The following is a 19,374-nucleotide window of genomic DNA, read 5'->3' as shown; positions in this document are numbered from 1 at the left end:
TGGCTACTGGGGTCTCAAAGGGTACAGCCACGGCCTCCTAGGTTTCAGAGTTACATCTTCACCAACTCGGTTCCTGAGCGTGGGGCTGCCATTCAGTTTGGCCAAGAGGATGGGGCCGCAGCCCAAAGCTAAGGGGGCAGGGCTGCCATGCCCAAGGTGTAAAAGAATGGGGCCTGCTGGGGCTGAGAGGGTGGGGTTGCCACTCAGATGTTCTCGGAGAATGGAGCTGCCCAAAATCGAAGGCGCAGAGTTGCCATCCCAGTAGGCCTGGAAGGAAGGGCTGAAGCCCAGAGCCGAGGGGCCTATACCCAGAATCTGGAGGGAATGGTCAACACCCAGAGTCTGGAGGGCAGGACCATCGCCCAGATGGTCTCAAAGAACAGAGGATTATTTCCAAGCCTTGAGAGCTAATGTAGTTTGTTCTGCTGGGTTTTGGACTTGCTTGGTGCCTGTATCCCTTCTTTCCCTCAAATTTCTCCCATTTGTAAAGGAAATGTCTACCTTGTGCCTGTTCTACCACTGTACTTTGGAAGCAGATAATTTATATTCTAGATTTCACAGGCTCACAGATGAAGAGGAATTTTCCCCAGGATGGAATACGCCTAAAGTCTCATCTAGATTTGATTTAGATGATTCAGAAGATGAGACTTTAGATGTACAGTTGATTTAAGATTTTTGCAATGATGTGATAGGGTGAAGTGTTTTGTATGTGGGAAGGATATGGATTTTGGGGGGCCCAAAGGGTGGAATTGTTACAGATTGAATGACTATGCAAACGCATTTGACTGTGTAGATCATAACAAATTGTGGATAACATTGTGGAGAAAGGGAATTCCAGGACACTTAACTGTGCTCGTGTGGAACCTGTACATAGACCAAGAGGCAGTCGTCTGAATAGAACAAGGGGATACTGCGTGGTTTAACATTAGGAAAGGTGTGCGTCAGGGTTGTATCCTTTCACTATACTTATTCAATCTGTATGCTGAGCAAATAATCCGAGAAGTGAGACTATATGAAGAAGAATGCAGCAACAGTTGACACATCAGGTGACACAATCTTGTTTGCTGAAAGTGAAGAGGACTTGAAGCACTTACTAATGAAGAGCAAAGACTACAGCCTTCAGTATGGATTACACCTCAGCATAAAGAAAACAAAAATCCTCATGATAAATGGAGAAAATACTGAAGCTGTCAAAGATTTCATTTTACTTGGATCCACAATCAACACCCATGGAAGCAGCAGTCAAGAAATCAAACGATGTATTGCATTGGGCAAATCTGCTGCAAAAGAGCTCTTTAAAGTGTTAATAGCAAAGATGTCACTTTGAGGACTAAGATGTGCCTGACTCAAGCCATGGGATATCCAATTGCCTCATATGCATGTGAGAGCTGGACAAGGACTAAGGAAGACCGAAGAAGGATTGATGCATTTGAATTATGGTGTTGGCAAAGACTACTGAATGTACCATGGACTGCCAGAAGAACAAACAAATCTGTCTTGGAAGAATTACAGCCAGAATGCTCCTTTGAAGCAAGGATGGCGAGACTTCATCTCATGTACTTTGAACACGTTATCAGGAGGTAACAGTCCCTGGAGAAGGATATCATGCTTAGTAGAGAGTCAGTGAAAAAGAGGAAGACCCTCAACGAGATGTATTGACACAGTGGCTGAAACAATGGGCTCAAGCATAACAACAATTGTAAGGATGGGTCGCTATGAGTGGAAACCTAACAACAACAACATACTTATGGATGTAATCCTATTTGGGAATAAGGTTTTCTTTATTATGCTAATGAGGCCATATCAGTGTAGGGTATGTCTTAAGCTGAGTCCCTCTGAGATATAAACCAAGCAGAGAGTAGAAAGCAGAGATGGGGGAAGACATATGCCAAGCCATATGAAGACTGCCCAGAAGCAGAAGCTCCGAAGAGACAAGGACCTTTCTCCAGAGGTGACAGAGAGAGAAAGCATTCCCCTAGAGCCAGCACCCTGAATTTGGACTCCTCGCTTGCTAAACTGTGAGAAAATAAATTTCTGTTTGTTAAAGCCACCCACTTGTGATGCTACTGTTATATATAGCAGCACTAGGTAACTAAGACATACACTTTAAATAATTCCCTTTGGAAAAATTGGATAGACACTTTTTTATTAACTAAGTCCCGAGCACTTTAACCCCTGCCCCACCAGGGCTCCTTAGTTTTTTGTTTGTTTTTTAGCGCCCTCTTCATGGCCAGGAGCGCATGAAAGACACCTCATCTACTAGGATAGATGCCAAAGACATGTTCTTGTGGAGCCTAGGTAGGGACTAATTCATTAAACTACTACTATAACTAGTTAGTAATTTGACAAGCATTTCTACTATCTTTGTTGAGTACAGCTAACTACTTGAAAGTGTTAGTTCTAGAAAATAAAATTCTTTAGGTAATTGGGAATATGACTTCACGGGCAATCTGGAATTGCATGCGATAAGCTAGTCTAGCAGTTGCTGTGGTCCTTTACCACTGTGTCCCCAACTCACTGAAAATGATTCTAAAATGGAGGCTTTCTACTTGGTGGGTCTTCTGTGTGACTGAACTCACTATCTGTTCAGAGTAAGCCTCTGGTGATAAACGAAAATTTTTTGCTACATGGGGATTTTAAAGTAAAAAAATGAACTTTTCATGGATGTTTCTTTTTAATGAAGTCAGTAAACACTAAAATAGCAAGAAAGGCACAAGTAGTTCAGCTATTAAGATTCCCAGGATCAGCCAAGTGCAACACACAGAGGATATTTTCAGGCAACATTTCCAAAGGGATAGGCCTGGTTTGATACTGCCACAGAAAAGCGGGTTAGTTCATATGTTTCAGATTTAGATTAAAGGGGAAAGGATGAAATATATAGCCCATTCTCTTTAAACACAGTATGGCATAGTTTTATTAGTGTAATATATAATCTCAAATTGTCTTGAGAAAAGCTAATTCTATCAAAGTCTTTTTCTTAGTTTCCCCGCCCATGAAAAGCATTTTATTTAATTTGAAGCATCTGAAAAATACACAAGCTACTGATATCCAGAAATGATGATAAAATAACTTTGTTTAAAAAGTTTAAAACAGAATACAATGCATACAAAAACAATATTTACAAAACGAAACCAAATAAACACATTCAACCACCCACAGGTTTCACCTAGGATAACTTTTGTTATAACGTCAGTAGCTGTGAAAAGATAAAAATGATGTATAGTTGGTATTATATTCTGCAAAAATAGCTAATTGATTCTATAGGGAACTTTTACGTTCTCTTGATTGTAAAGTATTTTAATCTGATAGACAGGTGTCCCTGACTACCAAACTGCACAAGCACAGTCACTGCCTTACTCTGACAAACTCCTAATCAACATCATTATCCTTTACTCAACCTTGGGGTGTCTGCACAAGGTGCAAATGTCTATTAATCCGAAAAGAGCAGAAAGTCTGCTTAGACGAGTGTTGTTATCTTCTCTCTTTATAAGACACTGACTCACATTATCAAAAATAGCTTGGTATTCTGTGCACATCAGGTGCCATTTACTTAGGTAAAATGGACTAGAAGAGTAGGAAGCAGGGCGAGTCTTGCCACTTTGCCAATGAAAAAAGTATACTTTCGGTCTTGTTCTTTTTAATTTTTAGTTTTGCCTTTAAGGTGGGAGATTTGAGGTCCTGACTTACGATCTAGAGAGATCTATATTATCTCTGTGGACTGAAATCTATTGTTAATAGATTAAGGAGGGAAAATGCAGTATCATCAGTCACTAAAAGAGAACTATATTTTAGGCTGTTGACACTTACTTTGGTTTTGGAGGGGGTGGTGGGTAGTTGGTAGAGTTGGGAAGGGAGAGGAGACCTTAATTTCCAGGAGAGAGACATTAAGTACATAAGACTTTTCATTTTTCAAACTATACATCAAAATTTTTCCAGGGTGAAACCTGAATTTTCACAAATAAAAGAATTACACTACAAATACAGCTCAATGACAGATAAGCAGAAACATAAAATGATAAGTCAACAAAACACACAAACTTCCACGAAAAGTCAACTCCATGCAACAGCCATAATGCTAAAGCCTAGAAAGTCACTTACTTTTCTCCGAGTGTCACCCGGAGGCTGCTCTGGAGTAGAAAAATTGATTGTTGGCATTTTGTTTTTTTTTAGCAGAAGACACACCCACATTCAGAACAGCAATTATTGCACTCAGGACTACATTTTCTAATAGAAACCACTTAAGAGTCATTATAGCAAAAAGTGCCTGTAGTGCTACATACAGACATAGACACACGTACACAGAGTCACAGTAAAAATGCCGCAGCTAGATAGAGTTTTTAATGGGAATCTAAGGCTCTTCAAAACTTTGCAAGGCTACTACTCTCTGGGTATGCTCTATTGGGTATAACTCAACTGCTACAATTTTGGTTATACATTCACTTTTCATGAGCACACAATGTTATTTTCAATACACTGGCTGCAGAGTCTTATACTTTGTGAACAAAACATTCATTATAAAGTTAACAGATAGATGACGATTTCTCAGGGAGTGCAGACACTAAACATCAGTTTTTAAAACTGCAACATATGTGTATGAGGGACACTTTGATTCTCCAGTCAGATATACTCTATTCTGAATGCAAATAAAGCATGTTTTTTTTTGACACTCTGCGGTTCTTAGTGAAAAGGAACAAAGGACAACTAAGATAACTTTTTACTCTTAAATCAGACAAATTTTCAATTTATGCTTCTGATTTTCTCTATTCTGTAAAAGTAATCAAAATCATCAAAGAAGACGGCTTTTGATGTAAAGTATTGGGGTGTTACACATTTCCAAATACCTTAAACTATACAGTTCCAAATATCTTAAACTATGCAAAATCATAACAGTATGTCTAGTCAGGAAACCCTGGTGGCGTAGTGGTTAAGTGCTATGGCTACTAACCAAAAGTTCAGCAGTTTGAATCCACCAAGCGCTCCTTGGAAACTCTATGGGGCAGTTCTACTCTGTCCTGCAGGGTCGCTGTGAGTCAGAATCGACTCAACGGCAACGGATTGGTTGGTTAGTTATGCTAGTCACCAAGGAAAACGCTAAGGTACGTTAGAGCATCCAGCTGTATTTTTAGAGAACAGCAGCAAAGTGGAATCAACTGACCTCATGATAGGATTCATTTTTATTTTTGTCTTGGGCATAAACTTTCTAGTACAAACAGTAGGAGCAGTTCCTGGGACAATCTGTCAGAGTTTAGAAGTCAGGTGACTAGATTAAAGAAATCTAACCCAAATTCCATGTTGTGTAAGACTTGGTAATACAGACTTCATCAAGCTGTAAACATGATATAGAAGAACATCTTCATCCTCCTCAGATCTGAGATTAGGGCACTGTCAAAAGACAGAGTTTCTACACTCAAGACACTGAAATCAAAATCAATTCATTCAATTCACATATACTAGAATTTTTGTAACTTACTCATTGTAAACTAGACTTCTGAGTCAATGCCTATCAATGCCAATGTTTACTTTTAAACCATTTTATTCCCATCAATGATGGGAAGAGAATGAGAATAGCACCAGAATACAGTATTTTTGTTCCATCAGTCCTTCCTTTACCACGCAGCTAATTTTTACTCTCTATAACTAGAACAAACAGAATTAATCACTTTTAAAAACTCTCACTTGTCTAAAACACAACATTTCGACAAAGTTCACAAATAACACTACTCCAGAAGTTCTTTGAGAGGCATTAGAGAAAATAAACTAATTGATACCACCTAGTAATGAACAAGTTTGAGTTTTCAATTACTTCAGCCTATTTGGGGATATTTTGTTGTTGATTTGCTTCTGTTGTTGATTTGTGACTTAGGAGACTCCATGTGTTACACAGTAGAACTGCTCCATAGGGTTTTCTTGGCTGTAATCTTTATGGAAACAGATTGCCAGGCCTGTTTCCTCCATGTTACCATCGAGTGGGTTTGAAACCACCCACCTTTTGGTTACCAGCTGACTGCAAACCATTTATACCACGCATGGACCTTTATTTGAGGATATTTTGGATCAGTTAACCAACGCACTCAATCTGGCAACCTATCCCTTTAGCTGCAGGATTCTAAGGATAGAGAATCTTGGTTCTCAGATACAAAGAATAGGGACCTACTACTATTACTTTCATAGAAAAGAAATTTCTTTGCCTGAAAATAAGATCACAATCCCCAAAAAAGACTTACTTTAAAAATGGCCAAAGGGGAATGCCTGGGCCTGTTAAACTTCAAAGTTACAAACCTACTTCACTTCTAACACATCAACATTTAAACAGATTTTAAAACAGGAATTTAATATTTTTGCTCTGACAGATGTCTTACTTTTCTTGAGTCTCATAATTTCTACTATGAAAAGATGATTCAACTAGATTGGTCAGTAAAACCAGAATTTATGTAATTGCTACCTTTGTCCTGACCGTAAAATCTTCAAGACTAGAGACTTTTAAACACTTAATTTTTTTCTTTTAGGAATATGTATTTCAATTGGACAAATACTTTAGAAGAAACACATGCACCTTTAAGTAAATACTGGCTTTCTAACAATCAAGACAGGCCAAGAACAACTGCCAGATTAGTATAGAGATCTCCTCAAATCTTTGGGAATCCAAGGAATCAAAAATGAGCCAAATAAATCCAACAACTGCAGTTTACACTTGCCCTTAGAACGACTAACTTCTCTAAACTGATTTAGTCAAAAAAGAGTAGTGATATTTATCCTGAAATGATGGCTAAATGCCATACTGTACTTACCTCCAAATAGTTCCAAATCTCTTAAGCCCTCAACAATGAACTTTTCCGAGACCCACCGCTAAAGAGGAAAACCCCAAAGAGAATTAGTATTTCTCCCAAGTTAGAGAAAATTAGATTATCAGCCACTAGACAGACAAAAACACAATTACAACCAGATCACACAGTACAGTTAAGATACATTTCTATGGAAAAGTTTTGAAAAGAATCTTGGAGTTAAACCAACTGAAAACAATGGATTTATAATTCCTTTCTCTATTCCTCTTTGCCTAACTTAAATCTTAAATCTGACAGACGAGAAATAAGCAGGACTGGCCCTAAAAGGAAAGAATGTTTTTGTCCTTCCTATACCTAACAACCTTTTGGTTCCACCTTACTCATTCCATGGCCCTCCATTACAGATGCTTTGGATCATTAACACCAACTTGAAAAATATTATTAGAATTCACAATACAGAAAATAGGGATGAATATGAGTTTTTTACAAGCCTCTGTTAGTTTGTAAAAGGAAATACAGCAAGATGCACGCTCTTTCGTCCATGAGAGTTTCCAAAGACGCCACCGCGTACATTTTCTACCAGGTTTGAACATGTAGATCAAACAAGCATAGCCAACCTATGGTTCACATTACTGCCCTAGTTCAAATGAGTATTAGATTTCCATCGTACTGTTCAGTGGTCTGGTTTCACCTGAATCAGACTAGGCTGAAACAGAAAAGAAGCCGATCTTTAAAAGCAATGGAATCAAGATTGTATTTCGTTTAAAGACCGGTGTTAAAGTTTGGCTTGGGGGCATTCTTTCCACTGGCTAAGGAGAGGTTCAGTTTTTCTCTTAATTAACAGTGAAGTTTACTCTTTTCAATATAAACTTTTCTTATATATGTAAACATAACAAAAAAGATTAAGTCGCATTCAGAAAAAAGTTGCATAATATAGATCTTGAAATGGAATTATAACATTATTCTGTTTTTTTCTATATCAATTTTTCCAAATTAGAAAAGAAATAAGACCGTAAATAAAAAATTTGATATAAAAAAATCATATGCACTGTACTACAAAATATAATTTACACTTTAATATTGAAAGAGAGAGTGGTATACTTAAAATATCTCATAGCACTTACACACTGGTACAAAAATTTTAAATTTATTACTGCATTTAGAAATTAAGTACTTGGTAATAAAACAAGACAGTCTTTTATGAAATCATAGCAGCTTGTAAAGGCGCTAAATCCAATATTTACTCTCGAAGTCATTTTAGCTGGTTAAATTTTGAGGTGTAATAAAATTTTTTGTGTTCAAAAAAAAATATTCAATTAAAATCTATGATTATACTTAGAAAAAAGTGTTCCAGTGATTACAATTTGATACTGATTTTAAAAACACACAAACCCACCAAAATCCACAAGGAAATGGGGACATGATTCACTGAAAAACGCCATCAACTCATTTAATGTTGGATGACTGATAGTCATGAGATAAGCCACCCTCTTGCTTCTTCTCTATCAGACAAGCGTGGGAGTATATTCTGTGTCTCTGGTCTGCCTTTGCCCGCAAGCTCTTTTCTCAGGAGTGGAGACTGCAATACCTGCCTTACTTTCCTTTCTACATCTTTCACTTCTGTAAGATTCTAAGCATCACATAAAAAACCACTTACAATATCTGTCAAAACACACTGCTTTTCAGAAAACAAAAAGAGTAAAGTCAGAAGAAGAGAAACACTCACCCTAATCCGTTCTGGTTTACTTACAAGAAAAGACATGAGTTCCTAATGTGTGGACCTATTTCAATTTCAAAAATTTAAACCTAAAAGGAAAATAGAAACAAGCTGAGTTAGTTAAGGTTCTTTTTCTAGAATAAATTTTTGATTAACCAAAACTTACTAACAGTTCTACCATTCACAAAGCACTGTATTAGACCTGTAATTTACTAGAGTCTAAAGATTTGTTTAGATAAACTTTTCAGTGATGATAAACCTGGACGTACTTGGCCAACTATACGCTGCTATCTCTATAAGAAAAGTTTGTTATCGTATGATTTTCTTTCTTTACATTTTTAAATTTAAAGTCATACATGCACATAATTTAAAATGTCAAATAGTATTGAAAAGCTTATACCAAGAAATGGCAGTCCCTTGATCCAACTCTCCACCACCCCCTTCCCAGAAGCAATTGCCTTCAATTCTTTCGGCTGTTTTTCCTGCTTTGTATCACCATCATTCTTAAATAGTGTTTATATGACTATTGCTTATCAATTTTAGACATCTGCCTACTAACCTCCTACTATGGTAGACGAAGACTAAGCTCTCCTACATCACCTTACTTTCCCTCTCCCCTCATCCTCCCAATACAGTTCTGGCATAATATTTGGTTAAATTGATTGTACACATTTACATTACATGACTATGCAAGTATGGTTCACAGCTGAGGGAAGTAGAGACAACCATTTCTCCTTGTGTACCCATTTTTCACCTGGAGTTAATAATGGCCTCATTTCTTCATTTGTTTAGTTTCCCATGTAGCTATCATTATTTCTTTGCGAATACTCCTACAGCTCTGCGATTTGCCTTATCAATATGTTTTTCCATATACTCAAACCTATCAGTTGCAGTTTTTCCCTGGAGACTGCCTTCCCAGAGACTTCTATTCTGCTGCTCCAATCTGGACTAGTTGCTTTCTAGGCCAGCTGCATTTAGCTGCCTTTTTAGTCTGGTCATTTGGGTCCTTCAATTCTGGGAACTTCTATTATTTCTTTGATAATTTTGTCTCCTCTATTTTTTCAGTTCTTATTTTATAGAATTTCTAATAGTTAAAGCTGTAATTCTAGATTTATGCCTAATTTTATACCTGTTTCATTCCTATTTCATATCTCTTTACTTTCCAGATTTCTTCAACTTTACTTTCTAATCCTTCTACTAAAGTTATAAATTTCGGTTTTACATTCCCAAGAGCTTCTGCCATTTCTTAGGTGTATCTTTTTCATATCATCCCAATCTTATTTTATGTTTATTATTTATAATTAAGAATTTATACCTAAAATAACTAAAAACATATCATGACCAAATAGGGTTTATGTCAGGAATGAAACGTTGGTTTAATGTTTAAAAATGAGTGACTGTAATTTACCTTATTAACCAAGTATATAGGGAAAAAACAAACACATAATCAACTTAATAGATGGAGAAAAAGCGTATGACAAAATTCAACATCAATTCATGATTAAAACAAAGAAACCAAAAAAACAACAAAACTCTCAGCCAACTAGAAATAGAAGGTTGGTAAAAGATATGTAAGAAAAATTTACAGCTAGCATCATACTTAACGGTGAAAAGAATGAATGAGTACCCTCCAAGAACTGGAACAAAGCAAGAATATCCACTCTCATCCCTTCTATTCATCATTGTACTAGAAGTCCTAGCCAGTGCAAAAAGGTGAGAAAAAGAAATGAGACATACAGATTGGAAAGGAAAGTGTAAAACTGTTCACAGACAACATGATCATGTATACAGACAATTCTAAGGATTCTACCCAAAAAAAAAAAAAAAAAGATCTGAATGAATTTAGCAAGGTCACAAGATACAATGTCAATATACAAAAATCAACTGTATATCTATATACTAGCAGTAAACAATCAGAAAATGAAATTTAAAAAGCAATACCATTTATAATACCAACAAAAAACATAAGATAATTAGGAATAATTTAAACAAATTATGGATAAGACCCGTACACTAAAAATGACAGAGCACTGCTAAGAGGAATTAAAGATCTAAATAAATGGAGAGATATGCCATGTTCATTGACTGGAAAACTCAATGTTATTAAGATGTCAATCCTCTCCAAACTGGTCTATAGATTCAATGGAATCCTATTAAAAATTCCAATAGGATTTTTAAATGAAATTTACAAGCTGATCATATAAAATTTATAAGGCAATGCAAGAGACCTAAAATAGCTAAAATTACTCTGAAAAATAACGAAGTTTAACTTATACTACTGGATTTCCAGACTTAATTTTAACACTACAGTAATCAAGACAGTGCACTTTGGTGTAAGGATAGACATCTGGATCAATGCAACAGAACAGATAATCCAGAGATAGACCCACACATATATGGTCAATTAATTTTCAACAAATGAGCCAAAGTAATTCAATCGGGAAAAGACAGTCTGGATACAACTTGATATCTATTTATAATAAACCTCAACCCTTACATCACATCATACACATAAATTACCTTGAAGTGGATTACAGAACTAAAGGAAGAAGATAAACTATACAATTTGTAAAGAAAACATAAGAAAATGCTCATATTTTGGGATAGGCAAAGATTTTTAAAACAGAACATCAAAAGCATGAAATATGAAAGAAAAAATGATAAAGTAGACTTCATCAAAATTAAAAACTGCTTTTGAAAGACACCACTAAGAAAATGAAAAGACTGGGAGAAAATATTTTGTGCGCGTATCTGACAAAAGACTTTATATATAGCGCATATAAAGAACGCTTACAATTCAATTCCACAAAACATTGAATTTAAAAAATGGGCAAGTGATTTCAAAAGACACATCATAAAAGATGTATGAGTGAGCAATAAGCATGAAATGATGCTCAATATCACTTGTCATCAGGGAAATGCAAGTTAAAACCACAATGAGATACCACTACACACCAACCGGAATGGCTAAAAATAAAGACTGCCTTTGAAGAATCTAGAAAAAAAACTGCCACATATTCCTCCCCTTTCTTTTGAGGTACAGTGGGGTTGTCAGGGGTTGTGGTAGTGGTATAACAGTGGGGATGGGATGGGGAAAGAGGCTCAATCTGGAACACAGAGTTCTAAGAATCCTTAGAAGAACTGTTTCAGATATCAAAGCAATGGTTCTCAACATGGGGGGAGACAGGAGGCCTTTCAAAATTATCTGTAGACTTTTATCAAATTGCATATACTATGTGCATTATCCCTTTGCTGATTCTGCTTTGTATTCTTCTATTGTAATAAGTCATACCTGTGAGTACAACCACCTGTTGAATCTTGTAAATCCTCATAGCAAACTACCAAGCCTGAGAGTGGTCTTGGGGATCCTCGACACTCCTGAAGGAGTGATTCTAAAGATTCTTGATCTATTCCTGGATTAAGGCAGGCTAATGAGTAGCTACAGGGCTAGATCTTACTCTGTATGCTTCCAATAAAACTGCTTTTACTAAACTGTATTTGAACAGCCTTCATTTTACATTAAAAGGCACTATTAGAAAAAGCCTTAGGACATGTGTCACTCTGCTTCCAATAATCATGTTCTGAAGATGCTGTTTATTACTGCGCCCACTAATGAGAATAATCAGAAGAAATGTTATTCTGGATCAAGAAGAGGAATGAGTTTTGCTTTTTCTGAATTTCTGCCAAATATACTTCAACTTTATCTTTCCTTAACAACATTTACCAAATGCATGCTTCAGTCCTGTGTAAAAAAATTTGATAGGAACACATGAAGAACTTGAAAATATTTCAAGGATAGTCAAAACAAAAGATTAATTTAGAAAAACAGAAGCTATTAGGAAAGGGTAAAGTTTAGAAAAGAGCAAGCTAATTTCAGTACATAATGTTACTATACAAATGGTCAGAACAACCAAGACTTAAAGTAGCTAAAGGCACATGAAGAGTAATACGAAGTCACAGAATTTATACTTAAGGGTGGCAATATGGTGTAGTGGAAAAAAGCACAGGATCTGAAATCACACAGGCCTAGTATAAACCTTAGCTTTTGCTCTTGCCATCTGCTTTAACTTAATCAGGTTGCTCTGGTTCGCTGGATCTCAACTTTAAAATCTCTAAAATGAGGTTAATGGCATCCATCTAATACCTGGGACATGGATACCTTTCTCCCTTCCGATGGTGAGGCTTATAATAATGGATTACACTTCTAAGAAAGACTTTGAAATCAACTTTTTCAGGGATTTAAAAATAGGAGATACTCAGGCTTTTGACTTGAGATTTTAACCTGAGCACAAGAATTTATCTCACCTTTCTGTCTTACCATTATCATGAAAAGTAAAGGAATAAAAAATAAGCTTATATCAGAGAATAGAATGAGAGGGGCCATTAGTAAATTTAATTTCAATACATTTCTAGGAGCAAAAAAGTAGAAGAGTGTTGTCCCATGAACTAGAGAAGAGACAGTCTCAGGTTAGAATGCGTGCAAAGGAGACTGTAGTAGAGAATGGGCGCAGATCTACCCAGCTGACCAGGCCTACGGGGCTCTGAATCAAGACTGTAGCAACCATGATCTAGGGAGGGAGAAGTGAGCTAAAAACAAGCCCCAGCATCACTACCCACTTAATGCTCACGCATCCAAAAGCCACACTTGCCAGCTGATTAGTCCTGGTTGCCTGGTCATGTACACAGAGCTCCCGGTTAGTTTTTCTATTCCCTTATTCCTAAATACAAGCAAAGAGCAAGGATCATGAGACATTTCAAAAAACAAAAAACAAAAAAAAACAAAGGGATAGCATTTGAAACACTAAACTTTACAGAAAAGCTGACCCTAGAGAAAACAAAGATGATTCAGGGAAGAGAACTTTTTAAACAAAATCAACACCTTAATTTCTTCAGAGGTTCCAGAAGATACTGCCTCCATAAAACCAAAAAGGAACAATCAGAAAGCAAGAAAGAATTATTGAAATTATAAACAATGGTAATTAAAACTTCAATAAGAATCAAAGAAATCTTCCAGATGACAAAGCAAAATGACAGATTTAAAAATATTAGAAAAAAAACATAAGAGGCACAGAGGAACAAACAAGGGGATATAATATCTAAACTGTAGGAGTACTATAAAAATAGAAGAGAGAAATATTAAGAAATGGAGAAGAAAAACAAAAATCTGAATGACATTAGACTTCTTAAAAACATCACAAGGTGCTAGAAGATTCTGACGAACTTATTTTGAACCTAAAACTCTATACTCAAATGAACTCCCAATAAAGTATGTGAGCAAAATAGTTTAACTGTCAGACATGAAAGGACTAAAAAAAGCCTTATCTCCCACATGTTTTTTAATGAAATTACTTGAGGATGTACTCCAGCCAAACGGGGCTAAAATCTAAAAGGAATACATGAGATGCAAAAAAAAAAGGTGAGGTCATTGAAAAATCTCAGGATGACAGCGACGAAGCAGGTCAAGAAAGGAAGAAGTCAAAATTAGAACACAAAGTTGGTGGGGCTGAAGAAAAAGAAATGATTTTGTAAAATATATAAAATGAGCAAAACAGATGAAAATTAACAGGAACAAAGTGTAAAGTAGCTTGTTTCTTTTCTTAAAAAAGACAACAGAAAGGCAAACAAACTCCAAAAATAAAAAAAATTATATAAAAAAGTAAAAAGTCTGAATCTGAAACTTAAATGTGGCATAATTTTGAGCAGTTGAGCAATGAAAGAAAGAATCCACCTGATTGTGAATGACTGAAAAGTTAAGACAATAGAACTATAGAGAAGCACACCACTTGGCTCTTTATTGAACAATACTTACAAGATTGTAATGTAAATGTTCTCAGCTTTCAAGTTTTAGAATGGAACTACAGACAAAGCACATAGACTCAATTATGGTTCTAGAAAAGAATGAATGTCATCAAATTTGAAAATACGAAGTAAAGGTTCAGCTGGCAGAAGGTGGGAAATAGAAGGCAGAAGGAGATATAAAGGAACGACTATTGAAGCTAATATCATCATCTTCCAAAGAGGGTAAAGGTAATGCTGAAAGTTGACAGGTAAGAGATTTATGGTTTGTACATCATCATTTAAGAAAACCCTGGTGGTATGGTGGTTAAGAGTTACAGCTGCTAACCAACGGTCAGCAGTTTGAATCCACCAGCCGCGCCTTGGAAACTCTATGGGGCAGTTCTACTCTGTCCTATAGGGTCGTTATCGGTCAGAATAGACTCGACAGCAAAGGGTTTTGTCTTGTTCACAGGTGTATCCCTTGGCTCCTATAACAATGCCTGCTACGTAGTAGGCACCCCAAAATATTGAATGCCTTACCAAACGTGCTGAGAAGTGTGTTAAGCACTTTGCATATACTCTCCAACTACAGTGAGGGCAGTTACATGAGCAGAACCCCATGTATGTGAGAACAATGAATAGGCCTTAAATATAAGCTAAACTATGGATTTTAGTCAACAGTAGTAGGAAGCCATTATAGGCTTTGAAACCAAGGTGGCAAACACAAAACAGTGGTCTAAGTCAGTGTCTCTCTCAAACTTTACTGTGCATACAAATCACTTGAGGAACTAGTTAAAATGAAGATTTTGACGCAGAAGTTCTGGAGTGGGGCCTTGGTATTTCTCGTTGTTCTTAGATGACCCTATATGACAGAGCAGAACTGCCCCATAGGGTTTTCTAGACTGTAATCTTCACAAGAGCAAATCACCAAGTCTTTCTCACACAGAGTGGCTGGGGTTCAAACAGCCAACCTTTTGTTTAGCAGCCAAGCGCTTAACCTTTGCGCCATCGGAGCTCCTTAAAAACTAAAGACCAAATCTATTGCTGTCGATTCCAACTCATAGCGACCCTATACTCCTGACATGTCTAACAAACTCCCAGGTGATGGTACCGCTGCTAATCTATGGACCATCATATTAATGTTCGAGAAGCATTGTTCTAAGGAACATTCTAAATAATACCCATCTGTAAAGGGATGAGGGTGGAGGTGAAAAGAACCCAGAGAAAGAGATACCAGTTAGAATACAATTATAGTGGACCACATTTGTGGTGATAAGAGCCCACGGCAGCGGTAATGCTAGCTCATCCTCTTCCCTTTGGAGGAATATATTTTACAAACTCCTGGATATATGGTTTTAAAGTCTCTGCTTGAAAATGCCCAGTGCCAGAGAGACACTGCTTCATCAAGGAGCCCATTCCACAATCGTGATGATTCCAAATTTTTTGTGCCAGAGTGATAGGAGAATAGTAGTGTGTCAAAGACAGAAATAGGAAAGCTCAGAGGTAGAACTGGTTTTGGAGGAAAAGATGAGTTTGGGTTTTAAAATCCTATCGAGGTTCAGAAGGCAGTTACATATCCCAAGCGGAAATTATACAATCTTTACACAGACTGCCAGGTCTTTTCTCCCTTGGAGCTGCTGGGTGGGTTTCAACTGCCGACCTGTCAGTTAGCAGGCTAGCACTTAACCACTGTACCACCAGGGCTACACAAACACACACACGCGTGCAGCATTCAGTTAGAAAGGTAGGACTGATGCTTAAGAGAGAGGTTAGAGATGGCAATAGTGGACTTGGGAGTGAGCAGTTAACACTATTAGAGTGAAAGAAATTCACTAAAGAAGAAAATCATGAGAAAAGCAGAAGGCTGGGAAGCAAGCCTTGGGAGAGGTCCACATTTAGGGGATGGAGCTTGAAAGTCAGATAGGAAAAGGAGCACAAAGGAAAAACTTTATAGCTCATGCATCCTCTGCCTGGTCCAACTCCCCTTCCCCAACCTAGCTAACTTTTGACCTGTCCCTCAGTACTCAACTCAGGTGTACTGTGCTACAGAAAGTCCTCGCTGATACCCCGTACCCACCTATGTTAGGTGTACTCAAACCTCAACACCTACCACACTCTTATCTGCCTGTTTACCTGTCTCCTCCACTAGGATAGATTCCTTGAGGGCAGAAAATGGATCTCCTTCATTGTTGCATTCCCAGGGGCTGATATGCCCAATTTGGAAAGGCTGCAGTTCCCAGTGGCACCATGAAATAAAGGCCTGGCGATCTGCTTCCATAAAGATTACAGCCAAGAAAATCCTATGAAGCTCAGTTCTACTCTGTAATACATGGGGTCGCTATGAGTCAGAACTGACTCGATGACAACGGGTTTGAGTTTTTGGTTTAACACGCCCAACACATAAGGGCATTCACATATCTGTTAAATTAATAGTAGTAGAAATAATGAAAGCAACAAACATTGTGAGCTTACTATGTGCCAGGAATCAATTCACAGTAAGTTTTATCACCCCCGTTTCACAGATCAGGAAATTGAGGCTCAGGGAGGTTAAATGTCCAGGCTCATACAGCCAAGTGGTAAAAGGACTGATTAGATCGGTTCGAAAGCTCTAGAACCCTGACAGAGTGATACCAGAGAAGCCTAGTGAGAAGTTTCAAGACTGGGTGTACAAAGATAAAATGACGACTGAGAAGACATCACCTGATTTGCCAATGCTGTTGATTGGGTGCCAAATGCCACAGAAAGGAGAATTCGTTTACCCTGATTTTTTTTCCTTTTTGTCATTGGTTTTCTAAACTTCCTTCACGTCTGGGTTACAACTATCGACCCAGCATTTGAGCCAAACTACCTTTAAGAAACCTGGTTAAAGCGTGGGGAAGAGATTTGACCACTGTAACTAATGACTGAATTAATAGGCTCCTGGCCTGAAGCAAGTAATCAGATGAGATTCTGTTTCTTCAACTCTCAGAGACAAGAAGCAGTCTTGGGTGTCTCTACAAAGTATAAATCAATGAAGAATTGTTTTAACGCCGCAAATACATATGCAAACATAATTCTGCTTCAACAGATATTATAGTTTAAAAAGGACCAATTCAACTGGCTTCTCCTTTTTTAGCAAAGAATGACAAACGGCTGGGCAGAGAGGTTGGTTCCTTAAAAACTGAAAACTATGAACAATTTTATTAATCACTCCCCTTCTGTCGCGCTCTATTCCCGACCTCTAACCCCAGCTCCGCCCCAAATTTACTGTGGGCGCTTAAACATTCTTGGAACACAAAACGATCATTAGAAGCTCTTTGCTTTGGCTGATTCAGGGAGTGACCTGGATCCTGTGTCCTGACGGGGCTTGAGCTGCTGCCGGTCCAGCCTGGGGATGTGGTCGGGGTGTGGGGAGCACTTGGAATCTGCCGTCTCTTGGCTTTAGGACAAACTGACACCTGGGCCCCAGGTTTCCGAATGCAAGTCCCAGGGGGATGGAAAGCAGGAGCTCGCCTCTCCGCCCGGCAGCCAGGCTCCGATGTCCCCAGGCAGGTCCTGGCCTATTGTGCTCTCGGGCTGCGGCACCTTGTTGCAGGGATCGAGGAGGACGCAGGGATCGAGAAGGACGCGGGGAAGAGCGGCCCGTGGAGGACGAGGCTGGGCCCTGGAAGGCAGCTTTGACGAAGGCCCGCCCCTGAGGAGATGGAATCGGCATCAGGGCAAGGAGGGGCTGAACGCTGAAGGGCGCCAAGCGGCCCCGCCAGCCCATACCTGGTCCTGGAGTTAGCACACAGTTCCGACCCCGTCTCAGCTCCGCCTCCTCAGTTTATGGCCGCTCTGCCGCCAGGCCGGTTGCTGGGAGGGAAGGAAGGACGTAACGTGCCATGCGCAATAGAGTGACGCGGGAAGAGTCTTTGGAGGCGAGCCCACCCCGCCCGGCAAGAAAGCCTCGCCGCGCCCCGCCCCGTGCAGTGGCGAAGCCTTTCCGTGCCTCCCAACACCTTGGTGCGGCGGGTGTTGTGTTCTCTCGTTCGGTGCAGAGCCTACCCAAAGGCAGTTCTTCCTGAACGAGGGGCCCCGTTTCCCCCAAGAAAAGTGTGCCGAAGCCAAAGACCCTGCTTGCAATTGGGACAGCGTGCGGGTGCAGAGCCTCCGCACTTGCAGCAGGAAGGGCAGTAGGGTGATTTCAATAATGAAGAGTCAAGGGGACTAGGGAAAGGCAGACAAACCAGCACTGGCTGCTGACTTGGCTGCTTTGAGGATTTTCTTTTCCCCCCCGAGTGGTAGGATTTCAATGGAAGAACATAGTCTGCACTTTTCTTTGAAGACGTCTCAAATGCCTTTCACTTTGGCCTCTCGGGCACCAGACTGACAAGCTGCAAAGGTGAAATATCATTTTTCTCCCTTCCGGATCTTTTTGTCCCTGGACTCTCCTTCATCACAACTCCGAAAGACATGCTGTGTTTGCAGAGACTTATGGTAGGGCTTGACCTAATAGGGAAGTTAGCCCAAGCCAAGACATACAAGGCTCGAGAAGCGGTGGGGCAGTCAAGTAAGTGATGGAACAAGACTCCCTTCTGTGAGACTCTGTTTTCAGCGACTTACTGCGCCCACTGGGGGGCGAGAAGAGGTGAAATTTTTAAAAAAGTGTATAAATATATTTATCTCCCATCAAGTAATGAACACTCACTCGTCCTGGCTCTGACCCTTGACACAGATTTATACTTGGCCTAACTGGAAGGGGAAGAAATTCAGCTACATCCAAACAGGAACTGATGGAATATGATGCTAAAACTGAGTGGACTTTGCCATCCCATTGAATTGCACCTGAGGGTATCATTCAGTTTTTCTTACATTACTTTGCTCTTATTTAGTACTTTAACATTTCAAAGTACTACCCTCACTATGTGGGAGAAAGATGTGGCAGCTTGCTTCACTAAAGATTCAAAACCCCATTGCCCTCAAGTCGATTTGGGCTCACAGTGACACTATTGGACAGAGTAGAACTGCCCCATAGGGTTTCCAAGGCTGTAATCTTTAAGGAAGCAGACTGCCACATCTTTCTCCCTCGGAGCGGTTGGCGACCTTTCAGTTAGCAGCTGAGTGCTTAACTACTGT

The 19,374-nt window shown here is 38.9% G+C and overlaps 1 protein-coding gene across 10 annotated transcripts in view; it reads right to left on the bottom strand.

Annotated features, from left to right (window-relative positions):
* STRADA (STE20 related adaptor alpha) overlaps positions 1 to 19,214 on the bottom strand; it is a 31,860-nt gene extending 12,646 nt beyond the window's left edge. For 2 of the 10 annotated variants that reach the window (XM_023729368.1, XM_023729365.1), the window contains exons 1-2: positions 18,028 to 18,075; positions 8,509 to 17,950 (exon numbers count right to left, since the gene is read on the bottom strand). In XM_023729368.1, coding sequence (XP_023585136.1) covers positions 8,509 to 8,544 — 36 coding nt within the window. In that variant the 5' untranslated portion in view covers positions 8,545 to 17,950; positions 18,028 to 18,075. Of the gene's footprint in view, positions 1 to 6,788; positions 17,951 to 18,027 lie in introns of all 10 variants that reach the window. The other 8 variants (XM_023729371.1, XM_023729366.1, XM_023729369.1 and 5 more) reach the window with 8 other exon arrangements.
* Between the last annotated feature and the right edge of the window lie 160 nt (positions 19,215 to 19,374).

Source organism: Trichechus manatus, unplaced genomic scaffold (genome assembly GCF_000243295.1).
Source record: "Trichechus manatus latirostris isolate Lorelei unplaced genomic scaffold, TriManLat1.0 scaffold00028, whole genome shotgun sequence".
Classification (NCBI taxonomy): Eukaryota; Metazoa; Chordata; class Mammalia; order Sirenia; family Trichechidae; genus Trichechus; species Trichechus manatus.
This window is presented reverse-complemented; position numbering and strand designations above follow the sequence as displayed.